Genomic DNA, 26778 nt, shown 5'->3' with positions numbered 1-26778 from the left:
AATAACTATTTGCTGTCCATGCTCACAAACAGATTAGATTAACCCTGTACCACTTAGATACATATTTTGAGTCCCTTAGAAAGTTAAATTTATTTAAAGACCTTTCTTACTAAATTCAAGTTTTAAAGGTGTCATTTTCAACCCTTCGATACTTATGAGCAGCAAACAGCATGAAACCTGAACAGACTGCGAGTTACTCGCAGGCTGTTCTGGTTTTATGCTGTTTGCACATAGCCATTTTTACTTTGCTTCTGAGTGAGACAGGGTTAATGTTAATTTACAAGACCCACAAGTCAAATTCTAGACAAGTATTTCTATTTTTAAGGGACAAATGAGCCAAAATCAGAATCCAGACAATTGTTTATGTACAGAGAAGGGTTGTGGTCATTCATGATACTGCGCCACTCATATTTATATGAGTTTGGTATACACCGACCTCATAACTGTTTTGTGCTCTTTTTTTGTAAAATTAATTCAACATGAAAAGACATATGCACAAACTTTTATGCAAAGTCATTAGTCATACACTAGGGTTTTCATTAACAATTAAAATTATTTAAATTAAAATATATATCAAATCTTTTCATAATCATTTAAGACCATCACAACAAAAAAATATCAACAAATTTTAATGAAACCGACAAAAATACTTCAAAAATGTGAATACCAAATTAATAATGAAATGTAAAAATAAGAATATAATTTATAAGAAAAAAATTGATCAAAATTTAATGTTGTTAAATTATTTGGTATGTGAGTCAGTTTCTACAACTGATCTGTGTGCCTAAGATGACAATCATAAATATTCACTGATGCACACAAATGTATCAATCTTCTGGGCACAGGATATAACTCAGCAAACACTGTAAAAATACCAATGTCTCACAGTTTACTGGCAGATAAAGTGATGTTATTCAAAATGAGACACGATCTGGGAAAACTGGATTTAATGCATTCAGAGACACAATTTAAGGCTTACAAGGAATTTGTTGTTTAAAGGAAGTCTTTAAATGCCGCCTTAATCTGGATAGTAGTGCTGCAACAATACGCCAAAAAGCGTATTGCGATATATTGTTAGTTCAAAAACTCGTATTGCAATATATCGCAATATATTGCTTACTTGTACCAGAATTATAACTCGCCAATTACCCGATAATCCCGTATATTCCAGTTTTAAAGCAAATTTTGGTAAATGTTTACTATAAAAATGCTCAAGAATAACACAAAACACAAACATTCACCAATTTTCTTAAATATCAAATACATTTTGGCATTTGTAACTATTTAAAGATGTGATGAAATAACTTCCAATCGGGCGTTTTTTTTCCCCCACTGAACACGCGTAAATCGCCTGAAGTGATGTTCCCGTTTTATACAACACAAATACACCCACACTTTGCACGCGACGTTCTACATGTCTGTATAATTTTCGCGCGCTTTTTATTGAGAAAAAGAATAGAGCACTTTTTTATTGTTGCGTTAGCATTACATTTCGGAAGCGTGTTTCCGAAATTCAGATTACAAATTTAATAATGCTCATTTCAGAATCGAACGAAACATTTAGTTGTGCGTAATTAATTCAACGATAATTTGTTTAAAAGCATAGAATAAATGCTCCCATGATACAATGCTACTCTGTATAATAGACTTTTTAGAATGCCATTTTTACGTAACGATTTATTTTTACAAAATACCGCTTTGTTTTGTTTACCTTGATATCATTATTTTGGATGGCTTTTCTGAACGAAATGTAGATGCATGTTTGTAAAATTTTCGTACCGGTATGACGAAAATCGTATCGCAATACAATATGCGGATTGTGTATTGCGATATATACCGATATACCGGTATATTGTTGCAGCACTACTGGATAGTATTGATGCTTATAATTATGCCTGTTGATATTACAGACATGGGTAAAGAAACAAATAAATACTGTTGTAACTGAAATGAATGGCAAATTAAAATGTTTTTTAGCCCATGACCTATAGCACATGATCATTACACATGGTCATTTATTTAAAATGGCCATGCATTCACCTAAAACAAAGTACTGTTACATTCTATAACACACAACAATTTTATAAAATGAAGAACGGAGATCATCTGTATTACAGAACCCAGGCATAAACACTGTTATCTTGAAAAACAACAGAATGATAATGTTTTTACACTAAGTTATTACACAATGTATACTGACTTCAAAGAGAAATAATCCAAAACCACTGTCCACAACAAAAACTGTAACATTATTTCACAATACTGCATTTAAACAAGCCTTTAAAAAGACACCTCAAACAAAAAATATCTCCTCAATTTAAAATTGTGACCTCTTTTATTGCACACAAAAAAGTGTGTTGTCCAATTTTAGCATGTCAAGAAATATTTCTCTATTTCCAACTCCAAGAAATACTACTTACAGATGCCCCCATGCATACAAACACATTTACAGATTTATCCCCCTTAGCTATTTCCTTCAATTCCTGCAGGCCCCAAGGGCCTGCCGGCTTCTCTTTGATTGGAGGTTTCACTCGCGACATGGCGTCCAACTCTGCCTTGTATGATCTGTACATCAACACTACAGTACTCGAGCCTATCTGAGTCAAAAGTTATTTAAAGCTCAACTGAGGTATTTAATGACAGTTATATCCTGGTTGTATTTTTTTTTTACTTTATGCTATCATTGCATCCTGGTTGAACTTGCATTGTTATTTTATCCTTTTGTTTACTGATGACACAAACATCATACTTAAATGAACACATCAGTAGCTGGCATGTAAAGTTTTAAGTCCTACTTATGAAAAGCTAAATAATTACATTGAGTACAAGAAGATCAAACAGTCTTTCTGGATTTGATAAATAACCTCATTTAGATTTATTCAAGAACGCTTAGGCAAAAAGAACACTCTCAAACTCATATATTAACCTCTAAAAGTAGGACGGTATTAGCAAAAATCAATTTAAACTATTAATATACACCAGGTCCTTGACTGTTTACTTTTCACTCATGCATATCTCAACATGAACATAATATTTCATAGCAGAAAATGACACTGCTTTAAATGATTCATTTTTTTAGTTTTGTTAATGCTTTAAATTAAAAATTTAATTTCATTTAAGTAAGCGCTACTGAATGAATTTAAGAAACTTCTGTAGTGACATTGTAGTTTTAATGTATTAAGAAAACTGTAAATTTATAAATATCATTTGCCCCTTTTGTTGACTTGAATTTGGAATAAAGTGAATATAATATGTATCAATTTTCGAATGAATACAATGGTGAGACAGATTTTTTTAAAGTTGTATCAATCAGTGCTCCAGCTAGGATTTGAAAAGGGCAGGGGGGGCTTTTTTGTCAAAAGGGCACATTGGATGCGCAGTATTTTATCAAATGGGCACTTTCAAGTGCACAGGCGTTTCTGGAATGCTTCCTCTAGTCTTGCATGTTAATTTATGTTATTAATAATTGTTAGAATATATTATTCTCATTATAATATTAAGCTATTCAAATATAATGTCTACAATGAGGAATACATTAATAGCAATGTATTGTTATAAGAGATTTATTAATCATCATATGTTTAAAAAAAAAAAAAAAAATTAAGGGCAGGGGGGGGCCCTAGGAGGGGCGGGGCGGAGGTTCGGTAGGGCAGGGCCGGGTGCCCTTCGATTTAGGCCTAGCTGGAGCACTGTATCAATGATCAGTGAAGTGGAAATAGGATCAGAGGTTGGGTCATTTGATATGTAAAACATGCAGTATTTTACATATTTTAACCCTTTACCGCTTTGATACATATTTTCATGTATTTGTTATCCCTTAGAAAGTCAAATTTAGTTAAAGACATTTTTTCCTAGATTCAAGTTTTTAAGACTTCATTTCAAAACCTTAGATACTGATGAGCAGCATACAGCAAAAAACCTGAACAGACTGTGAGTGACGTGCAGGCTGTTCTGGTTTTATGCTGTTTGTGCACTAAGCCATGTTCACTTTACCTCTGAGTGGGAAAGATGGCGTAAAAAGAAATACTTATTAATAAAGTCTTTGCCATCCACAGATTATCATGTTAGCTTGTATGTGTTGGGCATAATACAATAACAGGCTTCCTAGATACTTGATCTCTTGACATAGTTCAATTTTATTAATGGATTGAACAATTAGCAAATTCCATTTCTCTGTAGCAAAATAATTTAATTGATATTGAGCAAATTACCAAATTCGTGAAAAGTTTTGGTATTTTAGATATAAAATGTTCCACTATGAATGTAATGTTTGGTTTTAAAATGGATCTTGCAATAGATGGTGATAACAGCAATATGTTAAAGATACTAAAGAGAGAATGTAATTTGTCTTTTTTCATTGCTGGGATTGCAAAAAAATTAACAAGGGCATTCGATTTTATGATGTTCCTATTGATTGCATTTACTGCATTCTATTTCTGTAGCTTTATAATAGTACCCTGCTTGTAAAAGACATAAAAAAGTTGCTTGTTTTATTCTGAATTGTTAGATGATAAATACATTATGTTTGGAACAAATGAAATGACATGTAAAACACAAGCTCCATGAAAGGGCACTTGTAAGCCAGACCAGCCTACGCATAATCAAAGGGGTCACATTACCATGAAACAGGAGTCCTAGCACTAGCTACTTGTAAAAAGGAGTCCAAAAGAAAAAGTAGTCCAATTAAATATTGCACAAATAAAGAATAAAAACAGAGAGGTATTTGGTGGATTTGGTGGAATATGAGTTTAATTCACTCGTGATCATAAAAAATAATATTTTCAAGAGTGGCGCAGCCACCAAATGTTCCACCAAATCCAACCAATTTTCTTTTTATTTTATGCTTCAAATGAATTATTTTTGTATATTTGCCATTCCATACAATATGATTACCCATTGGGCACCCCCATGTATTTTAAAAGGAAGTTCATCCCTTTGTTTTTATAAACATCAATGCACAGTAGTCCCCCTTGGTAAAATTGCCTTTAATTGAAGATATCTTCTGGTTCCGGTAAAAACAGTTTCAATAAAACAATGAAAATTATCGATAATTTTCACTGTTATTTTTCACTGTTTGAACAGTGAAATAACCGTTTTTATTCACCAATATTTCTCTATAAACCATCAAAAAGCATCAGAAAGCATAAAATAAAAAAATATACATAGTAATATTATTGTTTGTTTCATTATTAAATCCCATAACTATTCCTTATTTGAATGTCCAGTTTTAATCTGTGATAATGACTCAATTGAATAAATTTACATTGTGACTCAAATAAAACGCTTTTATATGACAGGGTCAAAACCACAAACCTGCTTTAATAAACAAACCATGTGTTCCAATTAAAAATGTGCAAAGCAGGTAATGCCACAGGGGTCGGCATAGGGTCAAATTTTATAAGTGATGTTTTTGGGGTTTTATCTTACATATAAAGTTGCATTATTTTACCATTTTAAATCACTTAATACAAAATGTACATCATGAAGTGTCAAATACAGCATTGATGCATTTAAATTCCATGGAGGATGGGATGTGAGAAAATTATTAGACATTTTACTGCCTTCTACTGAATTTGATTTATTGGATTTTAAACTGGTGTGAAGAAATAAATTGTGTTGGCTTAAAATTTAAATAGGAGGTTGCTTTACAGGTATTGTTTGTAATTGGATTCACTTGAAAAACCCAGTTATGCAAAAGGTGCATCTCACTGACTCAATTGGTTTCTGAAGTCATTTGTCAATGTTATGCATACAAATACGCTTGATTAAGCCTTTCTGAGAGCCCTGAATCACAGTCTGATCATCAGCTTCCCTGTCTGTTATAGGAGAGCCCTTAATCACAGTCTCATCATCAGCTTCCCTGTCAGTTATAGGAGAGCCCTAAATCACAGTCTGATCATCAGCTTCCCTGTCTGTTATAGAAGAGCCCTGAATCACAGTCTGATCATCAGCTTCCCTGTCGGTTATAGGAGAGCCCTGAATCACAGTCTGATCATCAGCTTCCCTGTCGGTTATAGGAGAGCCCTGAATCACAGTCTGATCATCAGCTTCCCTGTCGGTTATAGGAGAGCCCTGAATCACAGTCTGATCATCAGCTTCCCTGTCGGTTATAGGAGAGCCCTGAATCACAGTTTGACCATCAGCTTTCCTGTCGGTTATAGGAGAGCCCTGAGTCACAGTCTGATCATCAGCTTCCCTGTCGGTTATAGGAGAGCCCTGAATCACAGTCTGATCATCAGCTGTCCTGCCGGTTATAGGAGGGCCCTGAATCACAGTCTGATCATCAGCTTTCCTGTCGGTTATAGGAGAGCCCTGAATCACAGTCTGATCATCAGCTTCCCTGTCGGTTTTAGGAGAGCCCTGAATCACAGTCTGATCATCAGCTTCCCTGTCGGTTATAGGAGAGCCCTGAATCACAGCCTGATCATCAGCTTCCTTGTCAGTTATAGGAGAGCCCTGAATCACAGTCTGATCATCAGCTTCCCTGTCGGTTATAGGAGAGCCCTGAATCACAGTCTGATCATCAGCTGTCCTGCCGGTTATAGGAGAGCCCTGAATCACAGTCTGATCATCAGCTTCCCTGTCAGTTACAGGAGAGCCCTGAATCACAGTCTGATCATCAGCTTTCCTGTCAGTTATAGGAGAGCCCTGAATCACAGTCTGATCATCAGCTTCCCTGTCGGTTATAGGAGAGCCCTGAATCACAGTCTGATCATCTGCTTTCCTGTCGGTTATAGGAGAGCCCTGAATCACAGTCTGATCATCAGCTTCCCTGTCGGTTTTAGGAGAGCCCTGAATCACAGTCTGATCATCAGCTTCCCTGTCGGTTATAGGAGAGCCCTGAATCACAGTCTGATCATCAGCTGTCCTGCCGGTTATAGGAGAGCCCTGAATCACAGTCTGATCATCAGCTTCCCTGTCGGTTATAGGAGAGCCCTGAATCACAGTCTGATCATCTGCTTCCCTGTCTTTCATAGGAGAGCCCTGAATTACAGTCTGATCATCAGCTTCCCTGTCGGTTATAGGAGAGCCCTGAATCACAGTCTCATCATCAGCTTCCCTGTCGGTTTTAGGAGAGCCCTTAATCACAGTCTGATCATCAGCTTCCCTGTCGGTTATAGGAGAGCCCTGAATCACAGTCTGATCATCAGCTTTCCTGTCGGTTATAGGAGAGCCCTGAATCACAGTCTGATCATCAGCTGTCCTGCCGGTTATAGGAGAGCCCTGAATCACAGTCTGATCATCAGCTTCCCTGTCAGTTAAAGGAGAGCTTTGAATCACAGTCTGATCATCAGCTTCCCTGTCGGTAATAGGAGAGCCCTGAATCACAGTCTGATCATCAGCTTCCCTGTCAGTTATAGGAGAGACCTGAATCACAGTCTGATCATCAGCTTCCCTGTCAGTTATAGGAGAGCCCTGAATCACAGTCTGATCATCAGCTGTCCTGCCGGTTATAGGAGAGCCCTGAATCACAGTCTCATCATCAGCTTCCCTGTCGGTTTTAGGAGAGCCCTGAATCACAGTCTGATCAGCAGCTTCCCTGTCTGTTATAGGAGAGCCCTGAATCACAGTCTGATCATCAGCTTCCCTGTCAGTTATAGGAGAGCCCTGAATCACAGTCTGATCATCAGCTTCCCTGTCAGTTATAGGAGAGCCCTGAATCACAGTCTGATCATCAGCTTCCCTGTCTGTTATAGGAGAGCCCTGAATCACAGTCTGATCATCAGCTTCCCTGTCAGTTATAGGAGAGCCCTGAATCAGTCTGATCATCAGCTTTCCTGTCAGTTAAAGGAGAGCCCTGAATCACAGTCTGATCATCAGCTGTCCTGCCAGTTATAGGAGAGCCCTGAATCACAGTCTGATCATCAGCTTCCCTGTCGGTTATAACGTAAAGCATAATGGTCACAATAACGGACAGGGCAACTCCTAATCAGACTGTGCAAAGGCGCAGGCTGGTCTGTAGCTACCCTGGTTACATATGGTATGAAACCCATTTTTGCATGACACACCTATTGTTGGATTAGAAGCAGCTACAATTAATAGAGCATTCTGCTTATGTACAGTAGGCTAAAATAAATAGTTATTGCATTATATGAATGAATATATTATTCTTCTTATGACACATGATAAAAATTTTCAGTTCTGTCATTATATCTCAATAGCATCATTTAACTATTTAATGTTAAAAAATGTAAACTTGTATCCTTAAAAGTATGCAACAGTTTTTGGTGTACATTGTAAGTTTGCATTCCCAGAAATTAGACAATGCAGGCATCCAATATTCTCACTGCACATTTAGTGCACACAAATTAGGTAAAAATGATCATAGACAGCTATGCCAAATAAAAATGAAGTTATAAATCAATATAAACCACAACAATAAAGCATTAATCAAGCAGCTGAGGTCAGACAATAATAAGATTTCACACTTAACTGCATCCTACAAATGAAAATCAATATGAAAGAGTGTACTATTTAATGTACTGTTAAATGATACAGGTTTCAATAAACTTTTAGAAGTGTAATATTTTAAATACATTTACATCACGTGACAAAACTGGCTGTAAATTTGTATAATATAGATACAAAGAATATGAACTTGTAAAAGAGAACAACTTACAGAAGCTCCCAAACAAACAAATACTCCTATATCCATTGAGCACTTTGGTCCATGCTGACTCAACGATTCCTTGACTTGGGTCATGATCCCACAGCGGTCAGTCCGGTGGAAGTATGTTCCACAACCCAACAGATTCCATACACACCAAGATCCAATCAAATGAATGATGTCACCATTCCTTACCAGTACATGCTCAGTGTCCTATCTTAGTGGATAGCTTACACATACTTTCATACACAATTTGATTTTAAATATAGAACTGGGGTTCAATTTGTAGAACTTAAAATAACTATTTGCTGTCCATGCTCACAAACAGATTAGATTAACCCTGTACCACTTAGATACATATTTTGAGTCCCTTAGAAAGTTAAATTTATTTAAAGACCTTTCTTACTAAATTCAAGTTTTAAAGGTGTCATTTTCAACCCTTCGATACTTATGAGCAGCAAACAGCATGAAACCTGAACAGACTGTGAGTTATTCGCAGGCTGTTCTGGTTTTATGCTGTTTGCACATAGCCATTTTTACTTTGCTTCTGAGTCAGACAGGGTTAATGTTAATTTACAAGACCCACAAGTCAAATTCTAGACAAGTATTTCTATTTTTAAGGGACAAATGAGCCAAAATCAGAATCCAGACAATTGTTTATGTACAGAGAAGGGTTGTGGTATGCATGATACTGCGCCACTCATATTTATATGAGGTTGGAATACACCAACCTCATAACCGTTTTGTGCTCTTTTTTATGTAAAATTAATTCAACATGAAAAGACATGCATATGTTTAATTTTATTTAATATAACAGTATTCATATGATTGATTACATTACTCTCACTATTTTGTTTCTCAATCACTGTCAGGCCTTTTTATGGCCATTTTGGGACAAAATGCCATGATTTTAGGATTGGAATTTCTTTTTGAGCCAAATAGTCCAATGATTTGGCACAAACTTTAATAAAACTCTTTATAATAATTCAAATTAGAAGAACAAAATAATATAACTTTGAGTTTTATAATTTGTAAAATGTAATTGAAATTAAAGAACCATAAACACTCAAAATCAATGAATACTTCGTAAAATAAAGTTGACCCATACAAAAATAACTCCCTTATAGCAGTGGCCAAAATTTCAGCACTAGATGTGGTTTGGTAACATCATAGGATTGAATGAGATACTAAATGCTCATTATTAATATTTGATTCACAATGTATTCCATGTAAATTTCCCGAGAAGATATCCAAACATTTACAAGCAAAAGCGAGATTGGCTTGGGCAGTGTAGGGAGCACAATGTAGGTCTCATGAGCTGACAGAAGCTTATCTTGGGTTCGCTCTTACAAATTTGGATATCGTTGTGGGAAATTCACATGGAATATAATTATTGTCACACGCAAAATAAAAACGAGCATTTCATACCTCGTTAAATCAATGTTACCAGACCACATCTAGCGTTGTAATTTTTGCTTTTGATATAAAGAACATTGATTTTTATGGGTTAACTTTATTTTACGAAATATTTGTTGCTATTGAGTATTTATGTGGCTTTAACACTGTAACAGCTCATGTTACTTAATATTGTTACATAATACCGAGACACATCCTGGCTTATTGTCACCGTTAGTCCTTAAATTGACACTTTTTATTGCAACATAATTCTTCCCATAAATGTAACCTTTCATTTGTGTCAAGACACCTGTTAGGAAATTGAGTATTTAAGGTAACCCAAAGTGACATTTCAGCAAAAGAAATGTAGCTGCTGAAATAAATACCGGTAGTGACAAACTGCTGTCCTTGTTTTCTCCACAGGTAAGATATTTTATTTTATTTGTGTTTGTTTGAGATAAAATAACATGTTTACTATTCTTAAAGAGTTAGGTGACTAGTTTTCTATTTGGCAAATGCAGATTTATGCAAATTAATGTGCATTACCTTATACAGTTATAGATGTGTAAGTTTACAATTGAAAATATAACATTTTCACTGCTCATTAATGTATTACTCTTTTATGAATACTTGGTATTTTATTTAAGTTCATTTTTAGATTACTTGTATGGAAAATAAGCTATTAGAACAGTAATTGTACAATATATCAACAAATATTACTTACTATAGAAAAATATATACCGTATTTTACCATGCATAGCGCGCAGTATGTAATTGTTATATATTAGCGACAAATGAAGTGTCTGGTAGTATTGTAACTGTAATGATTAATAATTTGTAAGAAATTTCACATATTAGATACTGTTTTGATAAAGTTACTTTTCACAGCAAAGTGAGTTCTCACTATAAAAGCTGATTTTCTGCAATTATGGCTTAGTTATGAAAAAATGTTTAAAGTGTGTTTGCACGATTTTGTCAAATATTTATGAATTGATATAAAATGTGTTAAAAACTTATTATATCAAGGGCTGTTTGTACCTTGACCTTTGACCTAGTGATCTGAAAATCAATAGGGGTCATCTGCCAGTCATGATGAATTGATCCAATTTAGCTGGATGGGAGAGTCCACTAGGCATAAATGGTTAAAGTTTAAGGAAAGAAAAATACAATGATAAATTACCTTTGACCTTGAAGGATGACCTTGACCTTGACTTTCACCACTCAAAATGTGCAGCTCAGTGAGATACACATGCATGCCAACTATGAAGTTGCTATCTTCAATATTGCAACAGTTATCAAACTTTGACCAAGGTTAAAGTTTTTGGACACACACATAAAATGAATGAAATATGGGCTGTCAGTTGTAGTGGCAGCCATTGTGTGAATACGTTTTTTGTCACTGTGACCTTGACCTTTGACCAAGTGACCTGAAAATCAATAGGGGTCATCTGCCAGTCATGATCAATTTACCTATGAAGTTTCATTATCCTAGGCCTAATTATTCTTGAGTTATCATCAGGAAACCATTTTACTGTTTCGAGTCACTGTGACCTTGACCTTTGACCTAGTGACCTGAAAATTAATAGGCGTCATCTGCCAGTCATGGTCAATGTACCTATGAAGTTTCATGATCCTAGGAGTAAGCATTCTTGAGTTATCATCCGGAAACCATTTTACTATTTCGAGTCACTGTGACCTTGACCTTTGACCAAGTGACCTGAAAATCAATAGGGGTCATCTGCAAGTCTTTATATAGGGGTCATCTGCCAGTCATGATCAATGTTCCTATGAAGTTTCATGATCCTAGGCGTAAGCATTCTTGAGTTATCATCCGGAAACCATTTTACTTTTTCGAGTTTCTGTGACCTTGACCTTTGACCTAGTGACCTGAAAATCAATAGGGGTCATCTGCCAGTCATGATCAATGTACCTATGAAGTTTCATGATCCTAGGCTTAAGCATTCATGAGTTATCATCTGGAAAACGATTTAATGTTTCGAGTCACTGTGACCTTGACCTTTGACCTAGTGACCTGAAAATCAAAAGGGGTCATCTGCCAGTCATGATCAATGTACCTATGAAGTTTCATGATCCTAGGCCTAAGCGTTCTTGAGTTATCATACGGAAACCATCTGGTGGATGGACCGACGGACCGACCGACATGTGCAAAACAATATACCCCCTCTTCTTCGAAGAGGGGGCATACATATATTTCAATATAAATTAAAATACAAGTTAAGAATAACATGCGTCTAAAAATGCCAAATAAGCCAGATATTTAATTCTGAAATCGAAAATGTCTGTACAGTCGAATTCACCAGCATGAATGTACGATGTGAATCTAAATTTAGTTTTAGTGCAGATTCGTTCATACGGCCCAAAGACACAATTTTGTTTTACCTATCATTTTAATTGCCTGCAACGATATCTATTCATATGACACACAAAGAAGACGAATGCTTCGGTTATTGTAGAAAAATATGTACGAAATATCTTCGTCACAATCGGCTCGGGGCGCTAATTTGTCTTTGCTGCATTTTATGAATTTCTTCTTCAATGTATAATTTGCCTTGCCTATTTTGTGTTATTGTAACATATTTTTATCAATATATTACAATTTAGCACATATAAAAATCGTGCATACACACTTTAATTATTGGAATTTGAATATGCTTTAATTATTCTGTTGTTTTTGTTATATGAGAAACAAAAGAATCAATTAAAGCTGCTGAAATAAATAGTGATAAACTGTTGTCCTTAATTCAACTATATGTAGTGTACCACTCACACAGCAAGTCTCTTATATCACTTATCCTTATAGTATCGTGACTTAACTTAAGTCCACTTACAAAAGTTTTCAAGATGTGCAGGACGTAAATGTTTTTCAATTTTTAATTCATTTACTGTATATTAATTAATGACAAATAAAAAAATCACGTTCATGATTTCTAGATTTTATTTAAAAGAAATCATGTTTACTTCAGGGTTTAGTACATATAAACATACTCCCAGAGCCTTTGATAATTTTTGCTATTAGGCGGGCTCTGGGGGTACATATGCACCCCCTCATAAACACAATTGCAGTTCTGCGCACAGATTTCATAGGCATCACTAAACAGACTTTGTCCGTTACCAATTGATGAAAGCGATGAATAAACTTCAAAAGCACATTAAATTTACCTGAATGGCAGCCTTATATGGACGTTATCCTTTGCATGCAACCTAAAAAACACGACAATGTTTCAACACTGTATTCTTGCAGACATTTTCATTTTAAATTTTTGAACAGTGTTAATATACAACATCTGTTCGACATTGTTATTGACTTAGGTTACATCAAATATCCCGATGTGCAAAAGATTTGTTCACTGCGACCTATAACCGATACATGTAGCTACACTTTTAGTTGGTTACATCATGACAGTTTCCTGATAAGTTAATAAAAGGCGATTATTTCTTGCTTTAATGGTACCATTTGCATGAGTTTGTGCTTTAGACAGGGTAACGTTGATAAGTTTTTGCAGTATCATTATTCCTTAGCATTTTCAGTGATGATCAAATTTTGCAACATTAGACATAAGATGGTGAATTGAAACCCTTTGGGTTATATAGCTGAGAGTTGAATTAATGCAACTACTTCAGGGTGATGCTATGATTGTTTTACTTTCGTAACACATACTCATGTTAGTTTGTTTATGGTTTAATGACAGGTTTATCAAATGTTTTATAAGCTGCTTATTTGTGAATAAAAATGTACAAATATTTTAAGAACAACACAAGAAAAAGTTTGTTATTTCCACTCAGAAACTATTTAAAGAACAAGCACATGCTCATAGTAACAAACTGTAGAAACCACTCAGAAGGGTCGATATCATGAGAAACTATGTACATGATACAGAATATCAACAGGAAGCTAAGTCAAGCAAGTATTTTGTCAAAACATTGCACATTAAAATGCAGTTTTTGCTGTTATGTCAAAGACTACAGATTTAACTATAGATTGACAGAATGATGAAACATGTGCTTTTAACGTGTTCACTTTACATATTTATGGGTTTTTATTAAAAGGGCCGATACTACGGATACACATGCTAGTATATAGTGTTTGACACTAAGTATTCTGAGTAAGGAGTTCTTTGGACTTCCTTTTTCTGAAATTTTTGAGTCCGACCATACTTCAGGAAGTCCAAAAATTATGACACTTTTTTATACCGTATTTTTCGATTTATGAAACATCTTAATATGTGTTGTCATTTGTTATCTTAGATTGCAAAACTATTTAACAAATGCCAGTTATATTTAAGTTAATTATTGTAAGTTATTTGTTTTATTTTCTAAAGTGCATTTATATATGCGTACTTGTTGAGCTTCGGGATTTGGTGTAACAGCCTATTGCTTTATACATTTTCCCCATAATATTTAACATAATATAACACAGCCAACAAACTGCCACAAAGCCCCTGAAATTATTGATTTGATAGTGACATGGGGTTATTTACGCACAACTTCACAGTCCTTCCCATCGTTAGTGCCGCCTTTGGACCGTAAAACGTGCATTGTGTAACCATTGTGTAAACAATTACGGCTATTGTGGTGATTTTTAAAGTGATTAGAGACTGTTCAGCGAAAGCTAGTTTTATAAGCGAAAATAAAAAAGTAAAAAACGACCAAGATCGGGTTGATTCAGAGTTCGAGAGTTTCCCCTATTGCTACTCGCAAGCACTGCAACAAAGAACCATAATAAATAATATCCGATTGTTTTGTCGATGTGTTTTAAAAAAGCAGAATGATGATTGGCTCATTTTTCGGACGTTAAAAAGTGCGGACATTCTGATCTCGCGAAACGGGATTATTTCATAATTCATAGATGATTCTGTTGTTGTTAGTTTTGACCCCAGACACATGATTTGAGAAAACTTATTAGAAGAAAAGAGGAAAAATATTTGAATTTCTACACCATACAGGGGTTTTTTTACTAAGAAAGTGACGCCGATATTCGGCGTCTTCCACTACCAGAATTTTTCCCCTAAAACTACCATTTCCCCTCCAAAAATAAATTTTTTCACCAAAATATAATATTTTACCCTCAAAGAAATGTTTTTTTCTTTTGGGAAGTTGACACTTATCCAATTTGTACCATGTACAACGATCTCGCTCTCTCTCTCTCTCCCGACGAACACTCAAATCTGGGTTTGTTGTTTTTCTTTTTTATCGAGTGCACCGGGATTGTCTCCCATATGGCCATCGCCCCCAGAAAGACGTGTTAGTTGGTTACGGGGGATAGTGCAAGATACAGGAGACACCCCGTTCCAGAGGTGACCCTGGGTCTTTTAAATCCCAGTGATTCTATATATAGCTCTTAAATTACGTCATGGAAACTGGGCAACTAATCGTATTAATCATGTGACTATTTTACTGGATTCCGGTCTTGCGCGAGAAGGGTGTTTCGACAATTAATTACCGGAAACCAGTCAAATTTTCATCCGGGTTATGTGAAAGCCAAGATATAAACGTTAAAACAGAAAAAATTCTCACAATTGGCGTTCATACACGAACAAAATAAAACGTTCGGACTAGGAAAATATTAATTGCGTTGACGCATTTTTTAAGAATGAATCATCAAAAACCGTTGAAACCCAGCAGGATTCGGAGGTACTGTAATCAACATCGATTAATACTGTCGGATTATTGTGAAAGTGAAAGTAGACAATCGGCAGCTGCCGCACCTTTCCTTTCCAATACATGTAGCAGATCTAGATCGTCAACCCATTCATCATGAAATAGAAATCACAATATTGACATCGTTCCCCGGCCCCAGTTGAAAACATTTCCCATTATTAGATCTACTCTGCAACTTTATTTAGGACTTTGACTTTAATATCATACTTGTTCATGTGTTTAAGAACAAAAAGGTCAGAGACATGCCTCTTTTTCTAAAAAAAAAACCTGAAGTCTGTAAGCGAGTTGTAGACATTGAAATGAACAGTTTTTATTTTTTCCCCAAATATGTCTCTTTCGCGCTCGATTTTCCCCTTTTACCCAGCGTCCAGCGTCTTCCCCTTTTTGTAAAAAAAACCCCTGCCATATCAAACCCCTGAAATTTGCGGTTTCGAAGAAGATTTTAGAAGTTATCGATATTTACTATACAAGTCTTTGAGTCCCGGGGTGTCGCAAGTTTTAACCACAAGGGGCATGATTTGAACAACTTTAACAGTGGACTACTATTAGACGTTACATGCAAAATAACAAGCCTCTGGGCCCAGCTGCTTCAGAAAAGATTTTCAAAATTTTTACTAACATATATAATTAAACAAGTAACCCATGGGGCTGGGTCAATTTTAACCCAAGAGCGATGAGTTTAACAAAGTTGTTACAGGACAAGTATGCCATATTAAAAAAACTAAATCCCTGCCCTACCGTTTTGAGAGAACTTTTTTAAAATATCTTAATTCCGTAAATATTTCTTTTGGCATGGCCAGTTAGAACCGAAGGACGATATTAAAAAAAACTTGGTAGAGGACCACAATAAAATGATGCATGCTAAAAACCAAACCTATTGGCCTTGCTGTTTCAGAGAAGACATTTTTAAAGTGTTTGCTCCATACATACAAAGCAAGTACCCTCAGAGAGGGACAAATTTTCACCCCGGGGTATTATTTAAAAAATACATTAAAAAACTTCGGACGAACCGAATGACCCCACTGGCACACAAATTTTTCAGTAGATCTACACCGCTTTCTAACTCAGCAGATATACCATTTGAAAAAGCGTTCTTAGCAAGTTTCATGAGGATTGGGTAAACATGTAACTTCTGGAATGTTAAGAAACCTTTCATTTTATTTGACATAGCAAACCTAGTTTTTAAACGCAGCTTTGTAATTTACCCGATTGTCATTTAGACCAATCTTCTTACACAGTTTCGTGAATATTCGAAATAAATATTAAAAGTGTTAACAATGTACATTTTAGTAACGGACAATGTAGGACCGATGATTAACGATGTGCAAAATGTAATCACAAAACCCACTGTAAGCAAGTTGTGCCCATTAGATCTAATAATGACTCTTACTACGTACATCTGTGTAAGATATGACAGAGCACTGTGAACAGGGTTTTTATTCAGCATTTTTGTTAACAGACTGGGGTCCTTTGCATTCCAAGTCGTTTCACTAAAACTGGTAAATGGAATTTCCTTTGTTGCTTAAATACACTATACAATTGACAATAAAAGTAATTTCATAATTATAATAAAATAATAAGTATTCACAATAAATCTTCTGAAAACAAACATGTAGACCAGACAAGGGTTTTCATGGGATAAAAAATATACTTCTTCAAGTGCATAGTTCCTGTTCTGGTTTTGTATATGCTTCCGACATCACTTAGTTTAAATTGAACACTTCTCACCTGATCAATAGACCAGCTGTATATAATCTACAATGTTATATCCATGGCTAAGAAAAAATATACAAGATAGGAATTAATTCTAAAGGTCCACTACACTGGCATATACCCATCTTACTTTCCTAAAAATTTCAAGAGACTAGTGCTACACGTTCTTGAGATATACCTTGAAACATGCTCTAACAAGGGACAAAATTGTCACAAAACCAGGTTTTCATTGTGAAAAAAAAATCTGATAAAGGGAGAAAACTCAAACTGAACTTTTGAAATGACCAAAAAAAATTAACCCCCTTTGTAAGATTTTTTTTTTTTTTTTAAATCTATTTTTAGTCGTGGCGACCTTGACATTGGAGATATTGACGTGATTCTTTCGTGGGACACATCGTCCCATGATGGTGAACAAATGTGCCAAATGATTTTAAAATCTCACAATGAATGACATAGTTATGGCCAGGACAAGCTCATTTATGGCCATTTTTGACCTTTGAACTCAAAGTGTGACCTTGACCTTGGAGATATCGATGTAATTATTTCGCGCGACACACCGTCCAATGATTGTGAACAAATGTGCCAAATGATTTTAAAATCTGACGATGAACGACATAGTTATGGCTCGGACAAGGTCATTTATGGCCATTTTTGACCTTTGAACTCAAAGTGTGACCTTGACCTTGGAGATATCGACATAATTATTTTGCGCGACACACCGTCCAATGATGGTGAACAAATGTGCCAAATGATTTTAAAATCTGACAATGAACGACATAGTTATGGCCCGGACAAGCTTATTCCGCCAGCCCGCCAGCCAGCCAGCCAGCCCGCCAGCCAGCCAGCCAGCCAGCCAGCCAGCCAGCCCGCCCGCATTCGCCAATCTAATAACCAGTTTTTTCCTTCGGAAAACCTGGTTAAAAATGGCCTTTTTTTGCGTTATGCAGTCTCACTTGAAAAAATCTATTGATTTAAATGAGAAATGCTCTTGATATCAGCAACAAATGATGCAAACATTGGTATAATCTTACACAGACTTGTATCCGGTACGATTTGCTGCTTGAATTAATGAAATAGGTAAAATATTATGGATTTTATAAGTAAAATACTACCAGCAGGGATTTTGTTTCAACACTTAAATTCAAACATATACTTATTGTTATACTCCAATTATGGGTACAAAATTTCAGTACATTAAACTTTTATTAACATAAAAAATTCAGTTATGTATTAGGATAAGTACAAAACCCATTCAAACTACTAGATAAGCCGAGGTTTTAGCAATAATGATAGTTCATTGGTAAATCTTTTATTTAAAATTCTGTAGTGTCTGTAACCATTGAAAGTTTTATGTGGCAATAGTTTAGAAGTTTTTCCATGCAAAAGTATAAATACTACATTTGCTAATGTGTATTCATGTCATGTCTAAGTTGGCTGAAATTTGCCTTGCTAAAATATTATCATTATTGAAAAAATACTACTTAGAAAAAGTTACAGACACTACAAAAATGTGTAAAAAATGAAGGAAAAAATCCCTGTTCTATTTTTCATAAATATTTTGTTTTACTCATGAGAAAGTTCCATCTTTTATGTTGAAATGTTACATCAAACATTGTGCAATAGATTAATGTGCAAAAAAAGGTAATGCAAGACCTCTTGGGATGAAATATTGTAAGCATTCTTATGGAATTATTTTATGAACAATTTATTTAGGAACAATATAACCTGATTTTCTTTTTCTAAAATGATTTATCTAAATATGTCTGTGTTCTTTATGATGATACAACCCTTTTATATGGAGAGAAGACAAGAACAAACCTCTTGTAATGACTCAGGTATGTATCTACCATTTTGATTATGCTACGCTAAAATTCGTAGTGTCTGTAACCACTAACTTCCTTCTGTAAGCCTTAAACCTTTTTTGTAATATGTGAGTAAAATGAAACAAAATTGTATTTTGTATTACATTGCTGATGTCTAAGGCGCATTATTTAGACATTTTCTGTCTGAAATTTGAAATATTTATCATAATAATGTATATAAATTGTCTTCATAGTGTAGCTTTCTATAAACTGGCATTTTTTCATATATCTCCTATTTGAGAATGTGCAATTGGAAACATAGTTTTTTGCATTAAATATCATGAGAACAGTAAATCCAAACAAAACCATTTGAGAATTTACTGAGATCAGACACAATATCAAACAGTTTGTTTTGATGGTCATATGGTTACAGACTCTACAATGCCTACACATTTAACTTATTATTGTTCATGCTATTAAAGAGCGAAATCATTTTTAAAGCTAAAGTGATGAGTTTTAACCATGTCTGAAGTAACTTCTGTTGTTTACTTTGATCCAAATGGCTGCATTTAATCATTTCCTTTGCTTATGAATGGATCAATGAAGACATGCGCACTGTATGCTTTACACTACATGTATATAAATTTACATTCTTATACTTTAATTAGTAGCAGAAACTTTGAAGAAAGGAAAAAGAATTTTGTTTCCGTTCTTGTTTCAGGAAGCAAAGATAAATCAAGCAAAAAAGAAAAGATAAAATAAGACTAGGTTTGGCTGCATGAAAGTTAAGCATTGGGAGAACACACGAAAATATGAGAAGCTAAAATACAACTACATGTATGATGCCTTCGTAGCTGCTAGGCTAGAGCAAAAGAATGGAATCAAAGGACATTTTAGTGTTTGCTTTGGAACAGAAATCAGATTGTAATACATTTATTTTGTCAGTTAAGCAAATTTGGCCTGTAAGAGATGACTGTTTACAGGAATCAATAGATGTCATCTTGTTTATAGCGCACAAGATCCAGAGATATTATTGAAAGTGGACTTCGCAAACTCAAAATCAAGGCAAACATTACTTAAAGCTTAAACTTTTCTGTGATTATCTTGATAGCTAGAGTAACAAAGGGTTATAAATACATCACTGATTTGCTGCTTGCAAAATTACATTTTTTTTTACACTGAAATGTTTGGAAAGTTTTCCGACATTATTTGGTAATGCTTATTGCTGCATAATGAAATTCTAGATTATATTAATTTGAAACTCTATACAGGTGTGCCAATTCATATGAGATGCCAAACTCATTATGTCAGAATAGTCTTCTTTGACTTGTATGTGCCCAGCACTGAGAATTCAGTGATTTTTTTGATTTTTTTTGTTACAGCCTGTGGCATTGGATTGGGAAAATTAGGGCGATAAACCATGAAATTGGGAAAAATAGCGTGATAAACCATGAAATTGGGAAAAATAGCGCGATAAACCATGAAATTGGGAAACATTATAAATATGATTATAAGAACAGAATAAAAATTACTAAGTTCATGCTTAACAGCATTTTTATATTATAAAGTGTTGCTTTCATGTCTTCTTACAACGTTTAGTTAATATCCTTCCACATGCATATTAAACTTGCAATAATCTATAGATTCTTCAATATACATGTACCATTATGATTTAATCATAATCTCTTTAAGAGTATGAATTTAATTTAGGATGTTTTTAAAAGTAAAATATGATATGGTGAAAACATTAACAAATATTAACAAACACGCTTTTGTGTTTTTGCTGTGTTAATGTTGTATTAAATGGAGCTAAAATAATACATTTCATTTGTTTACCTTTTAATATCTTGCACAATTGACATCCTCAGTTCAATGCTATTTCACCAAACTATACAGCGTGACAAACATAATAAAGCAGAATATGCATATGAATCTGAATATACACAGATCCACTAACATATAAATCAAATCATGTTTGTCTCTTTCCATTTTCGAACGGTTCTCGTCTTAAATGCTTTAACTTTGTGAACTCCAATTTCCCAACACAGATTTCTGTGACGCACATTCACTGTGAACATTTCTAATAAATATTTGTTGTTGTTCATCTCAAACATAGTATTTTGCGTTAATTGACACACACATTAAATTATAACCATGTGATATCCGCTGTTAATTTTAGTGTTATTTATCATTTTCGCTGCTCATCGCAAACTTCCCTTCTGCTTGCCGCCATCTTGGACGTGTGTAAAAACAGGCGTTAACAATCGGGAAACATCGACTATCGTCGGTATCCTCCGCAATATAGAGAGAGATGTGTGGATAGCAACGTAAAATCGTATTCGGCTACATTCGCTAACATTCGTAAGTCAGTTGTCATTCGGCGAAGACTCAACAAGCTCGATCGGCACTCATTCTACCAAATTAACGCTAAATGACATTGAAATCTTATTGGCTTAATTGGGAAAATTTGGTAATTTTTTGGGAAATTTTGGTCAGATTTTTGGGAAAAAACATCATTTTTTTTTCAATTTGGAAGCAGCCGAATATCGGCGGTAATTTTGGGCAAAAAAAATCACTGAGAATTGTCAAGCTACACATCTCCTGGACAGCTATTGTTACCCCATGTGTAGTGTCTGTAACCAACTCAGATCATGTACACAAAAAATGTGTTTTAACTAAAATTCTAACAGATCAAAAATCATTTGATATAATGTTTAAGTCACTGTCTTTATGTAAACTTGCTTTTATAGTGCATTTTTTAATGCTTTATGCCATTCTGCAACTGTTTTTGGAATCATATATTTTGGTAGTGTCTGTAACCAAACTTCTGAGCATGCAATTCTACCTTTTATGAAAACTTATGCTTTTTCAAAACCAATCATTTTGATTTATTTTGTTTGAATATACTTCCTGGTTTCAGACAAATGCCTAATTAGCTATCTTGTGGGTCTATAATAAAAGTTATAGAAAAGTTTCTTGCTTGGTTCTCTTTTGGTCTGATACCTGATTAATTAATGCTTTGATTTTTTTCGTTAAGATAGTAATCACTTTTGTTTTTTTGCTTTATTTCAACAGTTTATAACCTGTAGTTGATGTTAAAGTGAAAATATCTGAAGTTTTATAGTTCTGCTATGCTTTTCTTGCATGTTATATGAATAGTGTAGTGTCTGTAACTTGTATTATACCATAGGATGAAAATGTTAGATAAAAAAATAATGCATGCGTGATCAAATAAAATTCAACTTGATTTGAGTAGGGGATACCTTGAGCTTTAAAAATAACACCAAGGAAATGCTGTATCTACAATTTCATTTTTTTGAGTAAGTGAGACTACTTTCAGCACCAATACCGTGTTTTACTTTTAGCCGACAAATGCTGTTTTGAAAGCCTAATTAACGCCAGTACACCCGAACCTCCCTTAAAGGATTCCTGGTCAACCATTTTTTTTACATTAGGTTAGAAGGACAATCCAATACTGGCGGTTATCTTTGACCTCACTAGAACTAGGAGTAGGACAGGGGCTCAGCGTTTTTGTACTTAAAGGCAATAAAGCACGTCATAGTTAAATCCAAATACTTACTGAGGCACCAAAAACTACAAAAGTGTGCAGACCACCAGAACTCTTTTGCCGTAAAAGAGTGAGAGGGTCTTCTTCATTTGCCATCGCACAAATACTCTTAATAACAAATGTTCTAAAAATATGTTATCGCATAAACATTTGTTTACTTCCGTCGCTTAGTTCTATTGAAATTAAACGTTAAGTTAAACCGGTTATTTTTTTCATTTCCAGTAGCTCCTAAATCCCGTCGTATGAAACACAAGACAGTTCGGTCACGTTTTGACCGACGCCCAGCAACACTTAATATGTCAAAACATTCTAGATTACCGTTCATACTGTTTTAATTATATTTAAAATAGGCCGTGTAGTCGATTATATACGGTGGCATAGAGGTGAAATTCACTTCTCTTTTTTTTTAAAGTGCTCTCCTCTTTTTCTAACTCGTGGCCACGAGTAAGCTATGTCGTGGCCACGAGATTGAAAAAAGTGGAGTGCAAAACTAAATTAAAGCGGAGTGCAATTAAAAAAGAGAGCGGTGCAGTAAATAAAGGCAGAGTGCATTAAACAAAAGAGGAAAGAAAGTTAGTCAGCCAATCAAATTGTGCGTAACATGTGTAAATATTATGTACGCATATATATAGCTGGTCAAAGCGGGCAAGGCTCTTATATCGTCGAGAGTTCGCCGGCCCGGACCTGCCAGAGGTCCCGTCTGAAGAGGGCCGGGGGCGGCGGGACAGCGAGACCACCAGTGTGGGGGACATACGGGACGGACCTGGGTTTGACATACACCCAAGAACATCGAGGGGGTGGCTTTAAAGAGGGACCCCGGGACAGCGGTACTCAGTACGCTCAACGCACTGGGGAAACTGTCTCGGGGATGAAGACGACAGCCGGTGACAGCGAGAGGGGCCATAAAGGCAGAGCTGCTTGCTTGCACTCCTTTGGTGGAGCTGCGTACAGACAAGAATTTGTCTTTGAATTGTCAACTACCAGTGCACATTAAGGTCTCATTGGCCACCGTGCACTGGTATATTTGGATCTAAATTATATCTTTGGCGAATACCCGGGAAGCCGGGGTAAATTTGACCTACTTTGGCTCAAAATTAATCTTTTTCCCCTGAAAGGTCACAGGGGCAGGTCGGACCATAAAGACCTCATGAAGGGGCCGGTAGGACCTGAAAATAAACTCTGATTTAAAAAAAAAAAAAAAAAAAAAAAAAAAAGCAAGGCTCTGATATAACATAACATACTTCTATTAGTACTACTATTACTACTACTACTACTGCTGCTGCTGTTGTTGTTGCTGACATAGGCATAAATGGGTTAAGGATAGTTGGAGAGGATATTAACGCGTAATACAACAACAGCAGAAAATTAATTAAATAATTTTTAGATTAAGTCTATATCAATGTTCTTTAAGCGTGTTGTAAGTTGCAACATTGATCATATACAACAAGATGTCAAGAATTAAGACGAGCATTAAGGTAGATCATTAAATTGAAAAGGAATGTGTTTGTTTTGGTATGTAAAAATATTTTCTTAATTTGTATAAAGGAATACGGTTCTTTTTTATATTCAAACGAAAAATAAGAAGTAAATGCATCAAGAATGTAATTTAAATGAGGTATTCCGCTATATCGCACGAGTTTGTAAACACGATATCAAGCGTTGGTAATGCGTAATACAACCTTGCCTAATGGTATATATTACACAATAATTTACACTTACAGAAATCATTATGTCCACGACCATAAGGAAATTTGTGACAATTTGTGTTTGAATATGTTTTTTTCCATCCCAATTCTGTTTCAAACTTTTGTGTCGTGTTCTGAGAAAACTGGGCATAATGCATGTGCGTTAAGTGTCGTCCCAGATTAGCCTGTGCAGTCCGCACAGGCTAATCATGGCCGACACTTTCCGCCTAAACTTTATTTTCGGTAAGGAGGGACTTTCCTGAAACTAAAAATACCATAAAAGCGGAAAGTGTCGCCCCTGATTAGCCTGTGCGGACTGCACAGGCTAATCTGGGACGACACTTTACGCACATGCATTTAACCCAGTTTTCTCAGAACGCGACCCATTTGTTCCAGTGAGCAACTTAACAATTTATTACGGAATGATAACCTTAAGTTTGTTTTATAAATGGTCATAAATGTCTTTAACCTAACATGTGATTTTTTTATTCGAGTAAAATCAAAAGAAATGTGATCAATGTGTGACAGAGAATGTTCGGTCGTGTTTGGAATAAAATGGATATTCATCTGAAAGTTTTCTGCAATATACGCATAGGCACTCAAAGTTACTACGAAACTGTGTATTTATATCTCCGGTAACAGGGCTAGCGCTGGCCAAAAATTTGTTACCCGGCGGGTAACTCTCACTTGTCGCTTCTCACTTTATTGTGGTAAATTAGAACTAAACACAGATGATTTCTTGTATTATCCCCTTTTTATAATACAAATATACATATGTATTGATAGGAAAGAACAGTTTTTTTCTTCAAGTCATGGTTTGTTGCTGGAATTTGTTGTATAGGTCATATATTAAAATCAAAGCGCTGAATGCACTGCAGTTGTTCACTATTGCATAATCTTTGACGCAACTCATTTTGTCAAAATTATATTCTAGCTTTTTTAAATCGCAAGTTTGAAATGAACACAAGCCATTCAAATGTATAAGGAGTGCACTGTGTTTCATCATATTTATGTTAAAGAGATAACTAAATATAAAAGAAAAATCACCATCATTTTAAATAAATATTGGTGGAATATCGAATATCAAGCACTAAGAATAAAATTTCTTGATGAAATACAATGTAAAAAACTTATGATATTTTACACCATATACAAATTCAAAATATACAATAAGATAATTGATGAAAATACATAAAAATATATCTGCGAGCAATACTTTTTAATCACGAATTAGGTAGTCATAAAGACAGCCCTGTTGACCGGTACTTAGTTGTTTATGCATTACTTTTTATCCTAGCAGTTCAAATGGTGTCAACCAATCTGTGACCTTAACATCGGACCACTTATGCGCTTTTTCGGCATAGCTGTTTTATCTTCTGTTTCACCTGTCCTTAAATGACCTTGACATAACGTCAGAAGACACAAATGCATATATTCGATTATTTCATAAGCTGATTCGAGTGAAATCCTCTGAACTTTGGCTTCATCAGTGTGTATGTGCAAATCGTTAAGGATGTAGCACTGTTCAGTGTAAGGAATTTCGGACTTATCTCTGCATGTTCAAAGAACACAAATTGTGGCCCAGTTACAATTACCCGTTAAAATCTATATCGCAGAATTTCAGGGTCTGCAGTCGGTCACTAAGTCGACAGAGGAAGACATAATTGACTATCGATAAACACAGTTTTGCTTTCAAGATGAGAAAACAAACACTACCGAATTAGTATAGTGTCTTTTGTAACTGTCTTATTTTTTAATGTAATTTTCATAATTGGTTTGTTTCAACTCAGAATTACAAGCAACTGACGTTATACTTAAATTTTACATTAATTATTTGATAATTTATATATGTAATTTATGCATCGTTTTGCATCTCTGATTGCATTATATCATTGTGCTATATGTAATACTTTATATGTAATTATGAGCATTATTGAAATAAAACACACGTCAACAATATCTATTGATCAACGCGACGAAGAATGTCTATTGAAGAAATAATATCATTTAATAATTATATAGCTAATTTGTAATATTAATTAAGAGTATTTCATTTGGATCGCTTAAGTCACCGTGTAATGATTTTCGTGTGTATATTAGTAATTTAATTTACATTATTGTTATTTCTGCACAATTAAAACTGACAGGCAATATTTATTGAGATCATCTTAATTAAAAATATATTTGATTTTATACTCATATAAATCGTTTAAATAAAGGTGCAACACTGCAAATACAAAACAGAATGCTGGAATATAAATTCAATTTTATCCTGAAGACATTCAAGTAAAATGTCCTCTATATGTAAAGGCGTTTTACATTCTCCAA

At 34.9% G+C, this 26778-nt stretch overlaps 3 protein-coding genes across 21 annotated transcripts in view; 1 reads left to right on the top strand and 2 right to left on the bottom strand.

Annotated features, from left to right (window-relative positions):
• LOC127860982 (glucose-6-phosphate 1-dehydrogenase-like) overlaps window positions 1-22944 on the bottom strand; it is a 58918-nt gene extending 35974 nt beyond the window's left edge. For 2 of the 5 annotated variants that reach the window (XR_008040002.1, XM_052399317.1), the window contains exon 1: window positions 2421-2829. Coding sequence is in view for 4 of the 5 variants with exons in the window: in XM_052399317.1 (XP_052255277.1) it covers window positions 2421-2573 (153 nt within the window). In the remaining variant the exon portion in view is untranslated. Of the gene's footprint in view, window positions 1-2420; window positions 2830-8620; window positions 8869-22777 lie in introns of those variants that run through there. The other 3 variants (XM_052399328.1, XM_052399337.1, XM_052399322.1) reach the window with 3 other exon arrangements.
• Window positions 1-26778, top strand: part of LOC127860886 (uncharacterized) — a 201516-nt gene that overhangs the window by 84106 nt on the left and 90632 nt on the right. The gene's annotated exons all lie outside the window — the stretch shown is intronic.
• Window positions 1-26778, bottom strand: part of LOC127861008 (hemoglobin-3-like) — a 370059-nt gene that overhangs the window by 299711 nt on the left and 43570 nt on the right. The gene's annotated exons all lie outside the window — the stretch shown is intronic.

This window comes from Dreissena polymorpha, chromosome 1, assembly GCF_020536995.1.
Source record: "Dreissena polymorpha isolate Duluth1 chromosome 1, UMN_Dpol_1.0, whole genome shotgun sequence".
NCBI classification, from domain to species: domain Eukaryota; kingdom Metazoa; phylum Mollusca; class Bivalvia; order Myida; family Dreissenidae; genus Dreissena; species Dreissena polymorpha.
Note: the sequence above shows the minus strand (reverse complement) of the source record. Positions and strands in the feature narration are given on the sequence as shown.